Source organism: Mycosarcoma maydis, chromosome 2 (assembly GCF_000328475.2).
Source record: "Mycosarcoma maydis chromosome 2, whole genome shotgun sequence".
Classification (NCBI taxonomy): domain Eukaryota; kingdom Fungi; phylum Basidiomycota; class Ustilaginomycetes; order Ustilaginales; genus Mycosarcoma; species Mycosarcoma maydis.
In genome coordinates, this window is record NC_026479.1 from 47,645 (window position 1) to 69,053 (window position 21,409).

Consider the following 21,409-nt stretch of genomic DNA (forward strand, 5'->3'; position numbering starts at 1 on the left):
AGGTTTGCAATCCACATCATCGCGTCCTCGCTCACGCCGAAGACTCGTCGAGCAAGACGTACTCTCTTGTGCTTGCGCCAAATGTGAGCGTATCCCCTGTCCTGAGCTGGTAGTATCTGGAGGTGGGAATCTCTTTGTCGTTGACATATGAACCGTTAATCGACTCCAGGTCGATCAAGTAGGGTTGGATGCGCTTCTTCTTGTCTCCAAAATCGTTGGTTGTGATGGTCTGACGAAACTGCAGAACGGCGTGTTGTTTGGAGCACGACTCGTGGTCAAGTGGTATGTCGACAACAGTTCGATCGCGTCCAAGCAGATAAGCAGACTGAGCACCAAGATGGAGCACATGTTGCTCCTTACCGTCTTTGAAGCAATACAGGCGCCACGCAGTTTTGGGCTTGTGTGCTTCTGGCGGTTCATGGTACTTGAGCACGATTCCATTGTGCGTGTTGGATTCAGCCGCAAGCAGTCCCGAGGGAGCAAAGTTAGGAGCGTCGTTCTCTGCATCTTCTTCTGCAAATGGCTCTGTGGTCGCAGGGACAGGTGGCGAAGATGGGCGTGGCGGTATGCGATCGCTTGAGCTAGTCGCTTGTGGCAACGGTGATCGCATTCGTGATGAAGAATGTCGGTGTTTACGCTCGTCGCGATCGCGAACGGAGTCTCTTGAATCCCTAGTCTGATGACAGGGTGAAGTGCGGTGGCTGCGCGCTTGGTGGGTGTTTTGTGGGTCCATGGAGCTCCCTGCTTTGTATGAAGAACGCCGTTCGCTGTCGTCAGGTTGTGGTCGACGCCTCTTGCTGTCTCTGCCTTGGTCTGTGCGGTGTCGATGTGAGCTGGACCCCAACTGTGGACTGTCCCCTTCAGCTTCTCTATGCCTGCTTGACTTGTGACCATGCCTGTTCTCACGTGCAACTCTATCGCGGTCTTGCCTGTGTGAATGTGACTTTCTCTCTCGACGCTCATAGCTATGACGGTCCCTGTCTCGTCTGCTGCTATGTGACGGACTTGATTCGCGAAGCGGCGATGAGGACCTCCTGTCTTTTCGGCAAGACTCTTCGCCCTTCGAGCTGGTTGCCTGCATCCTCGACTCGGACATGATGATGTTGATATCGAGCACGTTGATGGGATCGATCCTAGAATATCAATCGAGCCACCGTCAATTTCGAGCGCTAAGTGGAGTTGTCCGAGTCCCGAATCACAAGAATTAGGCTCGTGCTCTGTGAGATCTCTCGCGAAACCCAGATGAAGGAAAAAAATCGGAAGATCGCGGAAGAAGTGGGGTTCGCATGGTCTAACATTGTCGCATTCCTCACAGTTTCGGCTGGAAACGGCAGGGACAATCACGAGAAATGCGCGACGAGTATTCAGTTGTCCAAAATTATGTCAGCTTGAAAGTTGGAAACGGCGGAAGAAAATTCGTCAGGAGGGCGTTGCGGCTAGGGTGAAGAACGGAGACAATTTCGGCTTTGAAATTGGCTCGACTCTGATTGGATCATGACGCACTGCTGGTCCACAACCGTGTCGAAGGTGCCGTCTTTACTACAGGTCCGCTGGAAGCAAAATGGAAAAAGCCGCTGGAGCCCGACTACAGAGCCGCCGTGTTTTGGTAATCAGTCGGCAAATAGGTCAGCACAGCGCAGCGTGACAGGTTCTTGCAATTTACAGCACAGCTCGTCCGTCTACGACTTTGCACACCACAAAGTGTGCGGGGAGCAAAGGAGCCGATCTTGGTCGCGCGCAAAGCGAGTCTTGAACCTGAGAGTGTGCGTGTCTTCTGACGCTTGCCCTTCTGTACTTTGCTGTGACACTACCACCACATCTGTCTTGGCTTTTTGTTCATACATCCACACCGACCATGTCGCTATTCAACGTCAGCAACGGTCTTCGTACCGCTCTCCGACCTTCTGTTGCCAGCTCTTCGCGCGTTGCTGCCTTTTCCACAACCGCCGCTGCCCGTCTCGCCACACCCACCTCTGACAACGTTGGCAGTTCGGGCAAGCCTCAGCACTTGAAGCAGTTCAAGATCTACCGATGGAACCCTGACAAGCCCTCGGAGAAGCCTCGTCTGCAGTCGTACACACTGGACCTCAACCAGACCGGTCCAATGGTTCTCGACGCGCTCATCAAAATCAAGAACGAAATTGACCCTACGCTCACCTTCCGTCGCTCGTGCCGTGAGGGTATCTGCGGTTCGTGCGCTATGAATATTGACGGTGTCAACACCCTCGCCTGCCTCTGCCGGATCGACAAGCAGAATGACACCAAGATCTACCCCTTGCCGCACATGTACATTGTCAAGGACCTCGTGCCAGACTTGACCCAGTTCTACAAGCAGTACCGATCCATCGAGCCTTTCCTCAAGTCCAACAACACCCCTTCTGAGGGTGAACATCTTCAGTCGCCCGAGGAGCGTCGTCGACTCGACGGTCTGTACGAGTGCATTCTGTGCGCGTGCTGCTCCACATCCTGCCCCTCTTACTGGTGGAATCAGGACGAGTACCTTGGCCCCGCCGTGCTCATGCAGGCGTACCGATGGATGGCCGACTCGCGTGACGACTTTGGTGAGGAGCGAAGACAGAAGCTCGAGAACACCTTTTCGCTCTACCGATGCCACACCATCATGAACTGCTCCAGGACCTGCCCCAAGAACCTCAACCCTGGTAAGGCAATTGCACAGATCAAGAAGGACATGGCCGTCGGCGCACCCAAGGCTTCCGAGCGCCCTATCATGGCTTCGTCGTAATCTTGATATATCATATCGTTCTTTCCTCAGCACTTCTTTTGTCAATTTCAAAAGTATCTAATTGCATTCAACTCCGCTTGTGGTTTGTTGTTCAGTGAGAGTGGAAACGCTACGGGCAAGATGAGGGCAGTGTTCTGGCGACGGAAAAGTGTGCAAGTGTCTGGCCTGCGTCCTCGCTGGTTCCAGCAGCCGATGCAGGACGTGTACCTAGCGATTTCTTCGACAGCCTATTGTGGCAGCCGCGATTCGCCACAATCGTACGAAAGCGAGACGAGTTGAGCGAAGATCCGCGGTGCTGTCCCGGAACCGTGGCTTGGAGAGCGTCAGCACAACGCGCTCCCAAGAGAACTCGCAATCGTCACTTACAGAGACGTTACAACGCACTCGTCCACATCGGCCTCTTCCGGCCAGCCTCGAAGCCAGGCATGCCACAAAACCAGCTTCTTGGCCGAATGAGGCTGTCGTCCTTGACATCCTACCAGAGCGGCACCAACATTCGCCCCGATAGAGCTGCAGGTTTATCACAGGTGAAAGCACAAATCTTCGACTCACTCGACACTCGACACTCGCAAGACGGGGTCCGCCTCTACCAAAAAACCGATGACAATGCTGACGGAAGGTCTCTATGAGATTGCAAGGCTTGTTGCGGCGACAGCGGTAGGAGCAGTTGAGGAAGTCGGCTCAGGCGGAGCAGCCCGGTACCTTTGCTTCAACTTGCACTCATTGGGCCATCTCTGACCTTCGGTGATCCAAACAAAGAGGCGGTACGCCATGAAATCACGCCAAATTATCCTCCAAGCCCTCAAAATAGGCGAAGGGATGAGCCAATTGACAAGCCAGTATTGCCTGTGGTTGTAGGCCACTTTGACCGCCGGGTTGATCAAGATCGTAGGGCGTGAAGGATAGGTCGCCCGATGGATGTCGTACGATGTCAACTGACATTCCGGAGACAGGCATGCTTGCTTCGGAAGCTCGGAATTTGAGCGCCAGTTGAAGCAGGCCGTCTTCATCCACACTCTCCAAGGCGGAAGAGCGAGGCGCAGAGCCATTGTTGGAGGGGTAGAACCATTTGGCATCGAAAGCGCTGATGCCGTTCCAGCACGAATTGACCTCGAAGGGCTTGCCGTGACGCATGGCATCGACATCCTTGCCACTCTTCAAGTAGGGCCATTGTCTCTTCAAAGTGTCACCATGTGTGTCTCGTGTCAGCCAGGTATCGTAGAATCCGTTGCCGATAAAGTCCATGGCACAGGCCTGATCGTAGTGACCGTTATTAGTGCGCAAAAGGTTGAGCGCATCCTGCGTAGTAAAGACAATGCCGTTGATCCAAAGCACATGGGTGAATTGGACAGAGGCCTTGACGAGCGGCTGCATGGCCGTGTTGCGTACATTGGCGAGAAAGTCGACTCTGTCCGACACGGCCGACAGCTTGCCCTTGCGGGTGGCTCGATCATCCAAGAGAATGCGACGGCTGACGTTGATTTGATGGAGATCTCGGTCAAGTTGTGCAAGCATGCTTTTTGTGCAATCGGTGGAGTGAGACTCGTAAATTGAGACAAAGACATTCTCTGTACCAAGCGTGTGGATGAAGTTGTTGAGCGAAGATGTGTAGGTAGGCAGGATATATTCGTTGTTGTACAGGTTGGAGACGATGAAAACTTTCATTGGACGCGCCGAAGTAGAGTTAGCTGAGGGTGGGACATTGACGAATGACCCAATTTGATCCCCATGGATCTTGGTACCCGAGGGGAAGGTGGGTTGGAAAGCAATCGACTCTACAAGAGCAAAGTACCACAAGACTGCACCGACGCAGTGAGCTTTTTCTAGCCATGGATTTGAGGCGAACGCTTCGGTAGGATCTGCGATGTGTGGTGGTAGTAGTGTCACCAGCTGCGATGCTCGGAACAGAAGCGGAGGGCCGATTGGCGAAGTCGGAGAAGGAGGAGAGGGACTGCTCGGAAAGTGGTGTCGTGGAAGGAGAAAACTCGGGCAGCTGAAGTAGGTGCTTATCCGAGCGCGGACTGGCAATGTAGAGCGAGAGCGAGAGGATGGGCCAAGCAACGACCAGCAGTGCTAGGTCAAGGAAGAGGGTGGTGAAAGTGTTGAAATGAATGCATGCTGCGATGAAGGAAACCGCGGTGATGACCAAATTGGCGACGAGCAAGACGAACAACCATGTCCTGCAGAGCGATGGCTTGGATGTTGTAGCAGCATCGGTGTATGTAGGCTGACCCCATGTCTGGTTGATGAATGGCAGGTAGCAAGACAGGCGCGGCAATCTCAATCCAAATACGCGCCATGTGACAGAGCGAGATGGAGAGAGTTGCGACTGCCAAAGAGGTTATAGATCTGGCTTATATATGCTGGAAGGGCGAAATGAGTGCAACTCGTGCTGTGAGTGTTCGGCAACATCAAAGTACGCAACATTATCTTGGTACTCTTGCTGAGGAAGCTTGAATGGTGATTGGAGCGCGTCTGCGACAGCTCGAGGACAGAGAGACATCGAAGCCAAACTGGATAAGCAGATGCAAAGAATGGATCGTAGCTACCTGTTGGCAAGAAGAAAGTGTCACAGAGGGATCCACAGCATCGCAACAATCAAGACCAGGCTACACTGGTAGGCAAGATGAGTGGTGAAGGTGGTGAAGGTAGCAGAGCGGCTAACTTAGGGCTAAATCAATCACGAATCAGTGAATAACGCCATTTCAACACGTGATTGGCATCCAGCGAGGGTTTAGCTCTCTCGAGAGCTCATTGACTCGTGACTGGCAAGCGGGGGAGTTCGGTGCAGCTGCTGGCAGCTGGAACTGCGAATGAATTTGACAGCGCGAGGTGACTTCATCGAGGAGCGCAGTGTTGTTCTTGACAATCACGAACCGCTGACAAGCTTCTTGGCAGTAGTCTTCTGTCCCCACAACGCCGCTTTATTATTAATAATATCAACAAAACAAAGAGGAGAAGATCAACGTGTATTCGGAAATCGATTCGTGATTTCGATTCGGACGTGCTAAACCAGCAGCTAAGCCTTTTTTATTTCTATATCTAAATATTAATACTTTGTATTGAATCGTGTCTCGATGATGAATACAGTATCGTCTTTCACCTTTAAAAAGACGATGTAACAGTAATAGATACTGCACGTGGCTATTGGACGTGGAACACCCACTCGTGACTCATGGAACACGGGACACGGACTCAAAGTGGAGGCTGCAGCTGGCTCCAAAGGCGACGCGCCTCACGATCGGTGCGACACGCCCAACATAGGTAAGCATGCATCTGAACTGGGCCTGAACCCAATTCAATCGTCCCACCGCCGCACTACCACACGTGTGTGTCGCCATCCATCCTCAACATTGCTTTGCTCTAAGATTCAAGATCCTGGAGTCGTTCTCACGGATTGGGAGGGAAGACCGCCAATTAGAGTCTCAACACAAACGACGAGGCGATGAGACAGGGCAGAGCGGTCGTGAATCGAGGCATGTATCGCGACGGCGTACCAGGGTTATGCAGGGTGTTGCTGCGCTGCGAGCCCGTCAATCGTACCCTGAACTAGGCGCTACTGCACTCGTGACCCTCGAATCCTAGTCGACCGGACTTCCACTTGCTCTTGCTCTTTTCCTGATTTTCCTCCCTCAGCTGCCGTGTGTCGATCTCAGCCTTGACCCTCGCTTAACTTCAAACTCCCCTCTTCTGGGACACAGCGACAACCGAGTGAGGCTCGGCTCTCGTTGCCTCAGACCTTGCTAACTTACAGTCTCCTTTTACCAAAAGTCTCTCTCTGGCGTTGTATGTAAACAAGCAACTGCTGCTGTGCGGTAGATTTGCATGATACACCAAGCGTCGTTGGCACAAGCTTACGCAAGTTGTCCAACAGAGGTGCGCCTTGGATCTTGAACCTGAGTATGTTTCTTTGTCTAGTACCAGCCCCGCCCGGTCCCACGTTCCGTATTCGTGATTCCTGAATGTCAGATCCGAGCTTGCCCTTCCTAAACAGGAGCATCCGCGGAAGTTACCTGTCAAGTGCCTTTCGTTGAGATCGCCTGATCTTCCTCCTTCACCGTCCATTCGCCGTTCGCTTCAGACTCCTTGTCCTTTCCCCTGCTTTGCTAGTGCTAACTGTTACCTGTTCTCGTTCAACTCGGCTGTCGGGCTTGCCCCTTGACGGACTCATCGTCCGTGCGTTCGTGACCTTGCACTCGTTTGCGAGATGAGAGTTTCAAGTGTGTGCGTTTGCTTGCTCGCTCATCCGCGGCAATCTCGGTCCTTGAACCTTTGGACTACCTAATCTTGCGTCTACCAATCGTTCCACATCCAGGTTGGCCCTGTTCACCTTGACCAATGAGCTCAACTCACTTATCCTCTTCTGTTTCTCATCTTTCATCGTCATCCTTTCCCATCTGAGTAGAGCTCATCCTCTTTTTCGACTCACCTCGTCGCTTCTTTCTGAAACATAAGCCACCTCAACGTGGTCCCACTTCTAGACCTCTCACCCATCGCGGTCAAGCTGAAACTCTGTCTGGAACCGTCTGAAAGATCATCAATACACGAGCATCTTGCAGCCTAAACGTTGCCATCGCTCCGCTTATACGAGAATCATGACCGGACTCTTCCCATCCATTCCGATCCCGCAGATGCTTCTTGCACCTCTTGCAAGACCCACTGCGGCCATTGCTCGCTCTTCAGTTCTCGCTCTCTTTTCCAAGCTCACCGTCGGACAGCTCGAAGTTCGTTTGCTCGATGGCACGGTACACCGCTTTGGCGACCCGACACTCGTTAAGAGCAAGCAGCACAACCATCAAGAAGCCAAGTCCAAATGCGCATTCTCGGGATCCATCACCGGTACCGCTGGTTCTGCAAGCGCCCCGCACGCCATTCTTATCGTCAAGTGCGACACGTTCTGGACACGAATGTTCTTCGGTGCCGATCTAGGCTTTGCCGAAGCCTACATGATTGGCGATGTCGACACACCCGATCTGGGCGCCGTCTTCGACCTCTTCATTCTGAACCGTGCCAGTCTCAGCAATCTCGAAAGCATCTCGGTTGCCAGTACGCTGATTTCGTCTGCGCAGGGATTGCTTAACAAACGGTACGCAAACACAAAAGTCGGCAGCTTGCGCAACATCGGTGCGCACTACGACATCAGCAACACCATGTACAAGGCGTTTTTGAGCAGGGACATGACCTACTCGTGCGCGGTCTTTGATACGCTGGATGCCGATGTATCGGGTCCACTGCTGGATAGGTTGAACCAGCAGACGCGGGCAGTGTTGGGTACGGCCACGAATGGGCACGCATCGAACGCGGCAGGTGTGTTTGAGCCGCTCAGATTCGCCGCTGTTACGAGCCGCGATGACGGGGTGGAGAGCACCACTAGCGCAGGTGCAGGCGTCGCGTCGGGTGATTTGCCAACACCACCATCTGAGTCTGAGGCTGCCGCTACCGGTGCTGGCGAGTACGACGAGTTGGAAGAGGCGCAACAGAACAAGTTGCGGCTCATCATCAAACGAGCCAACATTCGACGTGGTGATCGCGTGCTAGAAATCGGCACAGGATGGGGATCATTCGCCATGGAAGCGGTTCGCATGACCGGTTGTACCGTTGATAGCGTCACGCTATCGGTCGAGCAGAAAGCTCTCGCCGAACAGCGCATCGCCGCCGCAGGAATGCAAGCAAACATCAAAGTGCATCTCATGGACTACCGCGACTTTCCTTCTAGCTGGACTGACCGCTTCGACCGCGTCTGCTCGATCGAAATGCTCGAAGCGGTAGGCATCGAGTTTCTCCCAACCTACTTTGGCTGTGTGGACCGCGTCCTCAAGCGTCAAGGTGGTGTCGCTGTCTTCCAATGCATCACCATGCCTGAATCTCGCGCTCAAGCTTACTACAAGGGCGTGGATTTCATTCGAAAGTGGATCTTTCCCGGTGGCGTCTTGCCCTCGGTCACCTCGCTCGTCAACGGCGCTACCGACGGAAGCAACGGCAACCTTGTGCTCGACACGCTCGTCTCGATCGGCCCTCACTACGCCAGGACCTTACGCGAATGGAAGCTCAGATTCCAGGCCAATTTTGATCCCATCATCCGTCCCGCTCTACTCCGTGACCACGACGAGATCAGCCGCTTACCCGCCGAGGCACGTCAGAAAGAGGTCGATGTGTTTAGAAGGAAGTGGATCTACTACTTTGTCTACTGCGAAGTGGGTTTCACCCACCGCGTCATCAACGATCACATTCTCGCCTTCACTCGCGAAAACAACACCACCCTTCCCGTGTGCTCCGGGTGAGGTAGGCGAAAACCCTTCTATATTCAGAATCGAAATGGCTTCTTTTGACCATTCACGATTCTCCGTCTCATGCTCTTTCATATTTGCATAATTCCCGTAGAGAAATTCCGCTTCAGATCGCTTGCAGCATCGGTAGAAAGAGTGTACAAAGCAAGTTGCATCTTATATTATAGAAACCCTGAATATATGTAAAGAGTGTTGAATGGGCAACCGGGATAGCGTCGGCACCGTGACCGACCTAAACTCAACGGTGGTGGCTGAAAGCACAAGTACAAGATTAGTCGAATATACACGTTGAAGGTCAGAAAGAATTCCGATGGTGAAGTTGGTGTCATATCGTCGGGCCTGACGAGGCTGGCCGTCAGCACTTTCATATCGGAGCGCTGTCGAGTCACAGCGAACATCGGAATGGAGTGATCACCAACTCAAGACAAGTACGGCCTGAATGGCAGCGACGAGTGCGAGTCAGCGCCGAACGAGGCATGACTGCCTCCGGCGCCAAGCTCACCTCTGGAACTGGCGATCTCAGCTTTGCTCGGCCGACCTCTTTTATTCCTCTGTTTCTGCTCGGGTGATCCAACTGCCATGGCTCTCGGTGGTAGGGGTGCCTTGCTCGCTTCGCCGCCACCGAGATTAGCTTCGGCTTGGTGGACAGGCAAGCCAGGGTGCACGCGGCGAGTCTCGTAGGCGGGCTCGAAGGGCGACATGACAGGATCACGAGAGAGCATCAGGGTTCCTGGTCGCCTAAAGTCGTCATGCATGCTAGTCATGGAACGTGGCGACCCCGTTGGAGGGAGCGGGCCCGGCCCAAGATTCGCGCTACGCGGTCCAGCGACAGCCGTACCACTGCCGCCCAAAGCTGTCGAACGTCGGGACCCGCCAGAAGAAAGTCTCTGCTGGCGAAAGAACGAACCTTGAGGAGGCTCGTAGCGTCCTTCGAGATTGTCGTGCCACTCATTCGAGTGGCTTCGAAAATCGCGAACAGACTGCACGTCACTGTGCCAAGATCCTGGCCTGCGATGAGGCGGCTCGTTCGCGTGCGAGGGTCGTCGTTCGGTGAGCAGCGGTCGATCTCGGTAAGCAGCCGGAGCATGCGCTTCGGGCTCCCAGCGACCAGATCCAAATCCGGCGGCCGAAACGGCACCTATACCTGGATTGTTGCCTGGAATCGGTGCAGCAGGCGCTGTAAGTCCCTCGGTCGGGGGCGGCCCAGCCCCACCTTGATCCGTCAAGCGTCGCGGGTCGTTGCGGGGATCTTGACTCGACGACATGGGCCTAGCACCGCTGAAGTAATCGGCAGGAGCCATGCTGCCACCTATGTCGCCTTCCAAACTTAGAGGTCCGTGTCGAAGAGGCTGGGCAGACTTGACTGGCTCCCTCCTAAAAGTAGAGATCAGTCTCGAACTCAAGTCGACGCCCGCCATCCCTGCGTCGCCTTTGTGAGGCCCAGCCGATAGTGTCGTCATGTCCGAAGGATCGTGAGACAACAGGTGTCTGATCCAAAGGTCTTGGTTGCGTATGCGATCCTCCATCTCCTTGATACGCCCAAACAAGTCCTGATTCTGCAAGAAGAGCTCGCGTGTTTGTTCGGCAAGATCATTGCGCACCGATGGCATGATACTCGACAAGATCTCATCGCGAAGATGGGTGCGCAGGATGTCAAACAGCCCTGGCGCGAGGACGGCAAGCCCATTGCGACCCACTTGGGCAATGTTGGATTTCTTGGTCGCTGAGCTGGACGGAGCACCCTCTGTCGTGTCTTGATATTTCTCTGCCCTCTTCTTCGAAGCGACTGATAGCGCACCTGCATCGGTATCCGCCGTTGCATTGTCGGGATTGGCCTCGACGTTGTCAGTGTCGTCGTTGTCGTCTTCATCGCCTTGCGCATCGTCCGAGTCTCGGTCAGTCATGGAATATGTGGCGCTGCGTCGGCTACCACTATCACGGTGCTGATCGTCTGATTGGCTTCCTGCTGCATCCATACTGGCTAACAGATTTGCTGACCTTTGTGAGAGCTCGTGAGCTATCGAACGCGCCTTGGATTGGGCATCGGGACCGTAAACACCGTTGAAAATCTTGCCGTACTCATCCATGAGGGGCTTTTTGGCGAGTCGAACAGGAACCTGGCGGCGTGCACAATATTGCTCCCAGTCACCGTAGAGCGCGTCAACGCTCTGGCGCATTGTCTCGGCCGTCATAGGCTCCGGATGATGCTTGTAGATCAAGTCGAGGAAGGTGTCAATCTCGTCTGGAGACAGCACGCGCGCTGAAGCCATGCTAGGCTCCACGTCGTCTCGGCGATGGCCTGGATCAGCTTGGATCTGAGCGCGTGGCGAAGAAGCTCCGCTAAGGGGGTTTACCATATGCGACCCTTCGGTATTCTGTACAGACGCATGACGATAACGGGAAAAGTCGTGGGAAATAAATGTCAACAATGCCGACGGAATGGCTGGGACAAGAATCTCTAAAGTAACGAGGTGATGCATGGTCTTACCTTTGCGTTCGGAGAAAAGCCCGCAGCAGCTCGTTTGGAGCGTTTAGGACTCGAAGAAAATGCTGCCACATGTCCATTTTTGCGCTTCGCCGAAAGAGCACGATTTAGACGAGAATTGCCATCACGCTCGAGATGCGGCGAGATTTCATCGCTTAGTTCGTCCTCCTCTGCAGAAACATGATCGGCAGTTGAGCTGGTGTATGTTTTGGGTGAGTCTCCTGGCCTCTTTAGAGGCGATCTGGGCGAAGATGTTCCCGGAACAGCCATGTGTTTTGAGGCGGATGCTGGGGGACTCTCACGATTAGACCATAAATTCGAGGTGGAGGCATGCTCCAAGTGCCCTTGTTGCAACCTGCTGACCTCGCGGAAGGTCCTAGCAGGCATGTCAGACATTGCTGTCAGCAAGCAAGTGAATCACGAAACTGTTGCTTGACCGACAATGTCCGGATGTCACTTTAAAAACGGATACCGCTGTCGTGTGGGGATGATTGAAAAGATTAGCGAGAAGCCGAGGGGGTCAAAGAGTCCGATCAGGCTATCGACCGGTGTCCGAGGAATTTGAGACTGAATCTGGCCCTAGATCGGCTACGGCAGCTGTTGATAGAGGCGGACGGACGTATGAGCTCCAAAAGCCGAGAAAGCGTGGTCGAAATGGAAATGAATTAGCCAGAAGAAACAAGGGGAGAAGGGCGCTTGGCGACGGGACCGATCGCTGGAGCGATCCACGATGAGAGTTTGACGTCAAAGAGAAGGAGGCCAAACGGGGTAAGAAGGATTGCAAGGCAGAATCAAGATGAAAGAACCAGGGATACGAAACGGAACGGAAGAGAGGGAGCGTCGAAAGGGGAAGGGGGAGAAACGACAACGGAAAAGGAGAAAAAGTAAGAAGGGGAAGGGGGGGGAAGAAGGGATAAGAGACAAGACGAGAACGAGCATGCAAAAAGGGCCCAGTGCAATCCTTGACTTCCTCTTGTATAAAAGGATGTAGCGCACGAGCGTCTGCCGAAAGTGTGGAGTAGCTCGAGGATCTGGGTGGTGCAGGGCGGAAGAGCGGCCAGAGAGGAGTACAGCTGGCCCGACGAATGAAGCGGTTAGCCTGACGTTTCAGCTGCAGGACGGAGGGACAGGTAATGAAATGATGCAAAACGACGCCTTGCAGGAGAGCTCCTTTGTTCCTTGAAGCGTAAAGGGTTGTTGTCAGGTGCAATGAAGCTAACCTTCGGCAGACTCGATAAAAGTACGTGGGAGACCTATGATAAACTTCGGGACCAAGGAAGGAGCTGCAGATGGGACGTCAATGAAATCTGACGTCGGAATGCAGTACTCGCGGCTGAATCAAGTGGGCGATGCAGCCAAATAAAGAAGGCGCAATGACGGCGGATGCCGAGTTTGGCGAAAAGTATTGACTGCCGTAGCCTGATGAAGGACAACGTTGGCGGCGCCGAGTTGCAGGTGGGTGCTGGAGACGAGCTTGTTTGTGCTGCAGACTGATGAGTTTGATACGAAGGCGGGAGGGCGTCCAGTGGCTTTGAGATGGAGAGTGGGGTGATGTACGAGTCCTGGCGGATAAGACGGGTACAAAGTGGGCGCGAGTGAAGCTCGAGCGCTGAGGGAGTACGGGCTTGGGATCGTCGACTTGTCAGGAACACGTGAGCATAGGGAAACCGACAAAACGGGTACACGATCTAGGCAACAGGATCCAGCGGTACTAAAAAGAGTGAGTTGTTGAGATCCGACTGGACGGTGCTACTGGCTGGGAGCTGCAGCGCGACAAGGTGAGGTGAGGACAGATTTGGCGGGATCGAGATGAATCTGCGAGTTAGGAGAGACTGAGTTGGATTTCGCCTTGAAGTGATCAGAACCAACGCAAAGCAACGATGCTCGACGCAGGCAAGGGTAGGGTGCAGCACAGATAGTGAACGAGATGGTAGTAAGGGCGACAAACTCTAGGGCTTTCGAAAGTGAGAGAGCATGTGTCAGATCGTGTCGGTGAAGAAATAAGTCAAGGTGAGGGGCCAACAGATCGCGATGGGGCCAATAGACGTCGAGAGGCGGCGGAGGCGATGCTGCTGTCTGCGCTTATTGCGCTTGTTCGAGACCAACGTGGGCTGGAAAGGCATGCACGATTGAGCAGGTGGTGAATAGCATCAATGTCGCGACCAACAAGCAGGCAGGGACGAGAATCAGGGAGAGCCATGAAAGCACTGTCGCATGTGGCACGGTGGATGACCGTCGGAGCGGGAGCGTGGAGGTGCGGAGGCACCAACACGCGGAGGAGGAGGGAATTTGAACTTGGATGCGATGGTGGTGGCGCTGACGGCGGGATCCGAGGCGACGGACGAAGCCAAAGCCACGCCAAACCGAAGTCAAAGGTGGTACCCAATCGTGAATCACACAGCATACCCACAGCCAGAGGCTCATGTCCATCGTGGTACGTTTTGATCAACCAGCTAAGGAACTAAGCGAGCAAGCTGGAAGGGAGGCTGAATTCTGATCTGGGTGGGGAAGCTTCGAAAAGGTCAGGAGGCTGAACGGCGGATTCGACGTGTCTGCAGTGCATCGGAGGATTGCAGGACATGTAGAAAACGAGATCTTGGAAACAAAGCGAGACCGACATGCACTGTTGCATCGACGAGGTGAACAAGAAGTACAAGGAAGTTATACTGTATACAAGACAGCTTGGGCACGCGTAAGCGGTCAGGATAGCAAACCAAAACAGATGAGTGCGCTAACCGAACACCACCCAGGAAGAAACCCAAAAGGCACCAACAGGGTCGGAAGGTGAACTGCACAAACACGACAAAACAGGCGATACGTAGCCGAACGTGGTGGTTGCCAAGCCCTTTGCACCCAGACAACCGGATTGACCAGTCACTGTGGATCAGTCACTGTTTCTGTTGTCTCTTCATTCGTTCATATCGAGCTTTGTTGGGCGAAACCAAGCCACGTTTATGAGCATCAAATGCAAGCACTGAACCGACGAAGGAAGGACTGTCTGTCCCACAGTAATCCATCCCAGCCAAAGATGGCCAAGAAGGACAGGAACCTTGCATTATTGTCGCTAGAACTGTCGCCCGAGCACAGCTCAACATGACCATTATGAATATGCACACAGCATTACAACCTCAACTGAATCCCGGGTGTGGCGTCTACGCAACCTGAAAGGCACTCTCTCAAATGGCGTAAAGCAAGCAGAACGCCAACGGCATGCGGAGCATCCAGTGGCCCTTGTGATTAAGAAAAATGAATTAACGCTCCATCTGTCGACGGGGTTTCTTTCAATTTTCTTTTCAACTCGGACAAGCAAGTCACAGGTTTTGGCTGCACTTCTTACCTGGCCGCGGACATTCACGATTCTTAATAAATACAGTGGTACTCCAGCTAAGCTACCGGTATGCACGCCGCTTGTTTATCTGCTGTCCATCTGCAAGGCTGTCATTCACGATTGTATGTACAAGGCGTTGCTGAGAATCAGTAGAAATCACATAGCGACGTTAATTAGCTGGGCTTCAATCGTCTTGTTTTTCCGCCGACTTGAACGAATCACGAATCTGAGCTGGAACTTGTCCTTGGTTTGGTCTCACGCCTCTTTCGATTTAGGAATGAAAACCTGATCGTCCTGGACCTTCTCTCCTCAATGTACGATACGCTTAGCGGACAGGTTTGATCAATTTCGTCGATTCGGATCACGGCCACATTTAGTGGTACGCGAACGGTGTGGAATCCCGAAAGTCAGCAAGCAATCACGATCTTGATGAGAACGGACATTGGCGCCGTCATTTCGCGATTCGTCCAAAGAGGGTCAGAAGGTTTCCTTGCACTTGCAGCTCTGGCACTCTCTAGCCAACTATCAATCTGTCCATCATAGCCGCGCTACCTTGGGTTGCCAGAACTCGGTGTTGGTCTCTGGGCCCGAGACAGAGGCTTTTTTCATATCAACTCGTTCGCTTAGTACCGGCAGCCCAAGGGACGACAGCCAAGCTGGCTGACAGATGTGGTCACTCCGCTACTTTCTGTTTTGCGTGCGTGTTGTGGACGTTCCAGTTGACAGCTAGCGTGCTTCGGAACGTGACTCGTGACTGAGATCCGACCAAATGGACGGCGTAAATCCAGTTCTGTTCTTTGTATATTGTTCATGATTTTTTTTTTGCATGCCAACCAATCACAGTGAGCGAGGCTGAGCGAGGTACAAGAAGCGGCAGTGAGGAGTGTCGTAGGCATAGCCCACCTTCTACGAGCAGCGGCACGTCAAAATCCCCCTTGTCATTTCAGCATAATTGGCTCGGCTGTTCCGTCGCTAGTTCTGAACCGAGACAGACCAGCAGATGGCCTCCACGCGTTTCGAGAAGCAGATTCAAGCACGCTTTCCTGCAGCTGTAGAAGCAGGTGACTCTATCGACAGTAGAGTCGTGAGTATAGTACTTGCCTTCTCCCTCTGTTTCTCCCCTCTCTCTACTATGGTGCGACCACTTTGATCAACTGATCGGGTACAATCACGAATTATGTTTCGTACTCCAGTCAAGTCAATTCTGACGTTCTACTGTCATTGATGCCCATCTTTCTTGGCCACAGTAGCTCCTTCTCGTCTTAGCACGGAGAGATCACGGATGACATTGCTGGTAACGTAAGCCGAAGCTTGCCCTCATCTTGATATTCCATGCGAGGTTTGGAACACGGAATTAGGTGAAGCACCAACCCAAGTTTCAACCAGTAGGTAGCGTGTCTTTGTGGAGCCCTCACGTTCGGCTGCGATTCGGCGAGCGATGATTGCCTTAGCCTGCAGCGGAATCGTCACCTGTGAGGTTCCAACAATGGCAAGCTGCAATCGAGACAGAAAGACTGTGTTCATGCAACTCGGGTCGTTTCTTTGGACTGGGTCTCGGTGTACACCAGGCGCGCTGCGGCAGCAGACCTTTTTTGGTGGTCGAGAGACTACGCATGGGGTGACCAACAGTGTAAAGAGCACTGTTTGAAGTCAGGTTGCCGTCGGAGCCGAATCGCTATTCGCCCCGTGACCTGTAATGCTCGCCAGCCTAATCGCCACGCGACTTGTTTGGCAATGAATCAGTCGTGAGTTCTTGGCAAGGCCACACGCCCTTCCTCCACTCATAGTCCCATCGTAATCACGAATGCAGGCGCATCCTGCACTGACACTGTTACATAAATAGGACGAGCGGTTCGTCTTTCTTTGCATCATTCTTGATGATCAGATGCCACAACAATCACAAACACCCCAAGGCGCAACACACGGATCAAACCTGCCTTGTTTTCTGAAGCTTTGCGAGCTCTCGTGACCGCTCACTAAACTTTTGGCGAGACACTCGAGTGCCATTTTTCCGGAAGTGGATCTCACCCCGCGACAGAAGCAAAGCTGTGAGCGCGCGACCTGTCAGTCATTCTGTGAATCTTGCAGCGGAACTCAGCTTCGTGCTGCTCTCTTGACGCCGCGTAGACTTGATGGCGTGGGTAAGTTGTCGGCACCCCCATAGGCGAGTTCAAAACATCTTGCCCGCAGGCACATCCTTCAGACCCCCTGTTACGCGAGTTCGTGCGTGTAGTTTGAAGCAGAAAAACTTGCTTGCCCGAGAACCGAATGACCCAGCTTCGGCAGCGAGGAAGGCCAGGATTGGATGATTGTTATTCTCGACCCGCTCGCTCGACTTGTCAAACAGATGAACAAACAATTAACAAACCAACAAACAGACACCCAAGCAAGGCACGAGGAAGAAAGGAAGCGAGCGCCCCGAACAATCTCATCCCAGAACTTCAGAACTCCCTCGCTCAATTGGTAGCGTAACCGCTCGAGCCTGCTCATCTTGGGTGAACGGGTCGGCGAGTCAAAGGCCGCACTTCCTTTGCAAGAGCGGCATCCGCCCAACCGCCGAAGCGTGGGTCTTCAAACAATCCCTTACGCCTGGTCCCCTATCTTCTTCTTTAGGGGCGCAAGGATGCAGAAGCGGAAGCCGCTTCTTTCACGCGCCCTCGTTCTTCCCCTTGCGTGTTTCGCAGTACTCATAGAAACTAACACGGGTCATCCATTTGACATTCATTGAAACAACACGTGCAATCACATACAGTATTTCTGCAGAACCAGATCTGGACGAGGTGATAGTAAGTTCCGACGTAAGTTAATTGCACCCCAGGTTCCGGGCTTTACCATTCACGATTGTTAAAAGTCACTTAAGCCCGATTTCATCCTGGTATCAATTGCACGCCAACGCCAAAGTCAGCACCAATCAGACGTCGCTCCAAGCAACAGTACGTTGTCGCGGTGCTCCATCGGTGAGCGCAAGGATCCTGAAAAGGCTCGCTTGCGTACCTGCTTCATGTTGGCCATCTGTTTCTGCCTCCGCAGTCGAGTCGGAAAATTACGTTGGCTACTTACTCACAACTACATTGTACAGTACAGTGCTGGTTCAAAGGGTTCGTGATTGCACTATTAATATATTGCGAGGCGAGAATTCTGATTCTTGATTCTTGATTACGAATCCAATCACGGTCGTGACTCGTCCGCGGTTGCACGTCGGAGACTCAATCACGGACTTGCCGCTTCAGTCTCTTTTTTTCTCTGATCCTCTTGTGAAACACTGAGTCTTGAACCGAACCACGGCCGGAGCCAGGCATCGTTTTCGCGCACATCCTTGCAAGACGTTCCCCTCCAAGCTTCCCTACATCCGTGATTGGCGCGCGGATCGCTCCCACTTTCCTTCGGTGATCTTTTTGAAAGCGCTTGCCGAACAGCGAAGCAATCAATCTGCCGGCGCGACGCCCAACGCCAATGGTCGCTTTGCTGTAACGTATATAATAAAGTGGCCTGATTCGAACACACAATCGTGAATGCATCTGATTCCAAGGCAAAGACCCAGATTCTGATTAGCGCCGGTTTCCGCTTCGAAAACCTAATCGTGAATCACGCTCAACGCTCGCTTGACCTGTACAGTACTTGGCGCCTCGCCAACCGCGTGGCAGAGATTTGCGGCCATGAAGGTACACACTCTCCGCATTGTAATTGAGTTCCTGCTTCGCCAGCTCGTTGCGTAGGCGGCCAAACTAGCCGTTCAAACGCCGTAATGTGTTCTTGAAAAGCCGAAATCCGTCGAAAGCGTGGCAAGTTGTTTTTGATGCGAAATGACCTTGAGATCAGGAATGCAAACGCAATTCGTGATTGTCTGATTCGCGATGCTCTGGATCACTGTGGCCATATCGACCAACTTTGTCCCTGTACAGAACTGTAGAAACCCTGGCAAAGACTTCATACTCATCCAAGCAGTCAGATCAGGCGGTCGAAAGCATGCTGGAATGCTCGCTCCAAGGATGTCTTCAAAGATTCAGTGAATCACGAATCGAACCTGGTGACGTTCTATCCTTCCACGGTCTGCTAACCTAGCGGATCGTTGATCCGTGATCCACGATCAAAAATTCAATCTGTTAGATGTCGAAGTACAACACAACGTAGGAAAAAGAAAATTCAGCGCACGGTGCAGCTGCCAAGCTGCGCATTTCCTCCACTTGCTGAGGTTTCACCTTCTCGTCATACACATCGCCATTTGCCTTGTTAGCTCAGTGCTTGCTTGTAAGCTATCGAGGTAGTGATTGTACAAAATCCGACACTAGCCAAACCTCGCTCAGACCATCCAGACCTAGCCGAGCTAACGGAAAAGACGTGGCAGCGCAGCCGTAATCATGGCGGCTTCATTGGAGTCCTTCGCAGCCCAATTGGAGCATGCAGCAACGCAGCCGAACAGTTCTCGCTTGGCTTTCTACGAATCTCTCATCTCCGATCTTCTGCAACAAGCATCAAACAAGCTCAATCGCAACGACCTGCTTGAAGCTACATCGGCGTATCTGCGTCATGCGGTCTTTAGCGAGCAGAATTCTACCGGCGGTGGGTTGGTCATCGGCAGACAAGCACTCACTGCACTCGAGCATCATGCAGGACGGATAGCAGAGCAATACGAGACGCAGCGCCGGGACAAGGAAATAATGCAAGACGACCAAGACGAAAGTGTACCTGCAATTGCAGATAGGGACACACGCCGACAATTGCTCGAGAACGCGTTGGAGCAGCTGCAACCTCGAGTCCTCAGCTTTGAGGAACAGGCGTCGAACCTTCGAATGCAGCTGGCAAGTTTGCTTGAGGCAGAAGAGGACTGGAACGAAGCGGCGCGTGTTCTATTGGCTATTCCTCTAGACTCGGGTCACCGCAACATCTCGGACCATTTAAAGCTCTCAATTTACGTGCGCATAGTACGTCTCTTGCTCGAGGGTGATGATCCAGTTGCAGCAGATATGTACCTTAAGCGCGCAAGCATGATCATTCACAACGTGCCCGGTGCACTTCCCTCGCAGTACCAACAGCAGCAGCAGCAGCAATTGCAGGAAGAGCAGCACGTAGCTGCCTCGACGACTGCAGGACATGGAGATGATGCACACGAGGCATCGGCAGCAAGCGGCTCGAAATTCAAGCTCGAGGATCCCAAGGTGCTGGGCCTACAGTATCGCCTTTCACAAGCACGTATCTACGACTCGCAACGACGATTCGCAGAAGCAGCGATCCGATATCACGAGCTGAGTTACGTGGCCGAGATCGACGAGGACGACCGTGCCATGATGCTGTCGGCTGCTGTGACAGCGGCGATTCTATCGCCAGCTGGGCCCCAGAGAGCGAGGACGCTGGCCATGTTGATGCGCGACGAACGTACACCATCGCTGCCCCAATACACGATTCTCTCCAAGGTGTTTCTGGATCGTGTTATTCGTCCAGACGAGATTGCGAGCTTTGAGAAGCTGCTCTCTCCGCATCAGATTGCCAAGCTTGCACCGTCATCTGCTCCAGGTGCAACAAGCACCTCGTCGACAACGATGGCCGCAGGGAAAGGCAGCAAATCGGTACGTCATGCACCATCGACAGTGTTGGACAGGGCCATGATCGAACACAACGTGTTGAGTGCATCGAGGCTGTACGACAACATTACACTGGCAGGATTGGGGGCTTTGGTAGACCTGAGCCCTGCAGGAGCGGAGGACATTGCGCGAAAGATGATTATGCAGGGTCGACTAAAAGGCTGGATAGACCAGGTTGGAGATGCAAACACGCAAGGTGGCGATGGAGTGCTCTTCTTCGTTGATCAGTATCGACGTGGTGAAGGAGAGACGACGGCTGGCGGCTTGGAGGCTACCAAAGTCGACAGCAGCGGCGGTGACGGTAGCGGTGGTGGACGAGGCGCAGCGGAAGGCGATGTCGATGGCGGCGCATGTGCAGGCGACGTTGACACCAAATGGACCCGCCGGTGGGATCAACAGATCGCTCAGGTGACCGGTGCCTTGGAGGATGTCTGTCAGAGAATCAATCAGATCTCTACAGCTTGGGCGTCGGGAACGACCGCAGGCGTTGCTGCTTGAGCCCCTCGAGCTTGGCCTGCAATGCAATGCAATGCACCGCATCGCCTCTCTTTGTTCTTCGATTGCGGCTTTAGCTCAAATGATGTCTGTACCACAGTGAGCAAGATATGGGCTTGCAATTCAAGCAGGGCCCACGTGGTTGAAACTCAAATCCTTGCTGGAGCGAATCACGACATGTGAAGGATGAGAGGGCATGCATGACGAGACAAGGTAGTTAGGTGCGGGGATAGTTGGGAACGAGCAGCCCTGACAAACCATGGTTGGATTGCCAGCGTGCAGCTTCGGTTGTTCTAGGTGCGTAACGGCATCGTGATGCAGACATGTGGATTTCCGAGGACGAGCTGCATATGATCTATAGAATAGATCCTTTGGTCTCGGCAGGACACCGAAGCAGACGCTGGGATCTCTCCCGAACGAACAAGCAGAAACACGCAACACGCACGACGCCAGCTCGAGATGACAAGCGGCTCGTTGACTATTCTTTTGATA

At 53.2% G+C, this 21,409-nt stretch overlaps 7 protein-coding genes across 7 annotated transcripts; 4 read left to right on the forward strand and 3 right to left on the reverse strand.

Moving 5' to 3' along the window:
• Window positions 1-31: 31 nt before the first annotated feature.
• UMAG_11247 (uncharacterized protein) lies at window positions 32-1,081 on the reverse strand (the record flags this gene model as incomplete). The annotated part of the gene is made up of 1 exon (XM_011389071.1): window positions 32-1,081. The coding sequence occupies one exon, from the start codon at window positions 1,079-1,081 to the stop codon at window positions 32-34; it is 1,050 nt and encodes a 349-aa protein (XP_011387373.1).
• Window positions 1,082-1,855: 774 nt separating this feature from the next.
• On the forward strand, window positions 1,856-2,743 carry UMAG_00844 (succinate dehydrogenase iron-sulfur protein subunit SDH2; the record flags this gene model as incomplete). The annotated part of the gene is made up of 1 exon (XM_011388576.1): window positions 1,856-2,743. The coding sequence occupies one exon, from the start codon at window positions 1,856-1,858 to the stop codon at window positions 2,741-2,743; it is 888 nt and encodes a 295-aa protein (XP_011386878.1).
• Window positions 2,744-3,520: 777 nt separating this feature from the next.
• Window positions 3,521-5,246, reverse strand: UMAG_11248 (uncharacterized protein; the record flags this gene model as incomplete). The annotated part of the gene is made up of 3 exons (XM_011389072.1): window positions 3,521-4,560; window positions 4,586-4,923; window positions 5,131-5,246. The coding sequence occupies 3 exons, from the start codon at window positions 5,244-5,246 to the stop codon at window positions 3,521-3,523; spliced, it is 1,494 nt and encodes a 497-aa protein (XP_011387374.1).
• Window positions 5,247-7,338: 2,092 nt separating this feature from the next.
• UMAG_11249 (uncharacterized protein) lies at window positions 7,339-9,024 on the forward strand (the record flags this gene model as incomplete). Its single annotated transcript, XM_011389073.1, has 2 exons — window positions 7,339-8,007; window positions 8,206-9,024. The coding sequence occupies 2 exons, from the start codon at window positions 7,339-7,341 to the stop codon at window positions 9,022-9,024; spliced, it is 1,488 nt and encodes a 495-aa protein (XP_011387375.1).
• A 425-nt stretch (window positions 9,025-9,449) lies between these two features.
• UMAG_00847 (uncharacterized protein) lies at window positions 9,450-11,911 on the reverse strand (the record flags this gene model as incomplete). Its single annotated transcript, XM_011388577.1, has 2 exons — window positions 9,450-11,405; window positions 11,519-11,911. The coding sequence occupies 2 exons, from the start codon at window positions 11,909-11,911 to the stop codon at window positions 9,450-9,452; spliced, it is 2,349 nt and encodes a 782-aa protein (XP_011386879.1).
• Window positions 11,912-16,975: 5,064 nt separating this feature from the next.
• UMAG_11251 (uncharacterized protein) lies at window positions 16,976-17,992 on the forward strand (the record flags this gene model as incomplete). The annotated part of the gene is made up of 3 exons (XM_011389074.1): window positions 16,976-16,984; window positions 17,596-17,641; window positions 17,745-17,992. 3 exons carry the CDS (start codon window positions 16,976-16,978, stop codon window positions 17,990-17,992), a joined length of 303 nt encoding a protein of 100 aa, XP_011387376.1.
• Window positions 17,993-19,201: 1,209 nt separating this feature from the next.
• UMAG_00848 (uncharacterized protein) lies at window positions 19,202-20,920 on the forward strand (the record flags this gene model as incomplete). Its single annotated transcript, XM_011388578.1, has 1 exon — window positions 19,202-20,920. One exon carries the CDS (start codon window positions 19,202-19,204, stop codon window positions 20,918-20,920), a length of 1,719 nt encoding a protein of 572 aa, XP_011386880.1.
• Between the last annotated feature and the right edge of the window lie 489 nt (window positions 20,921-21,409).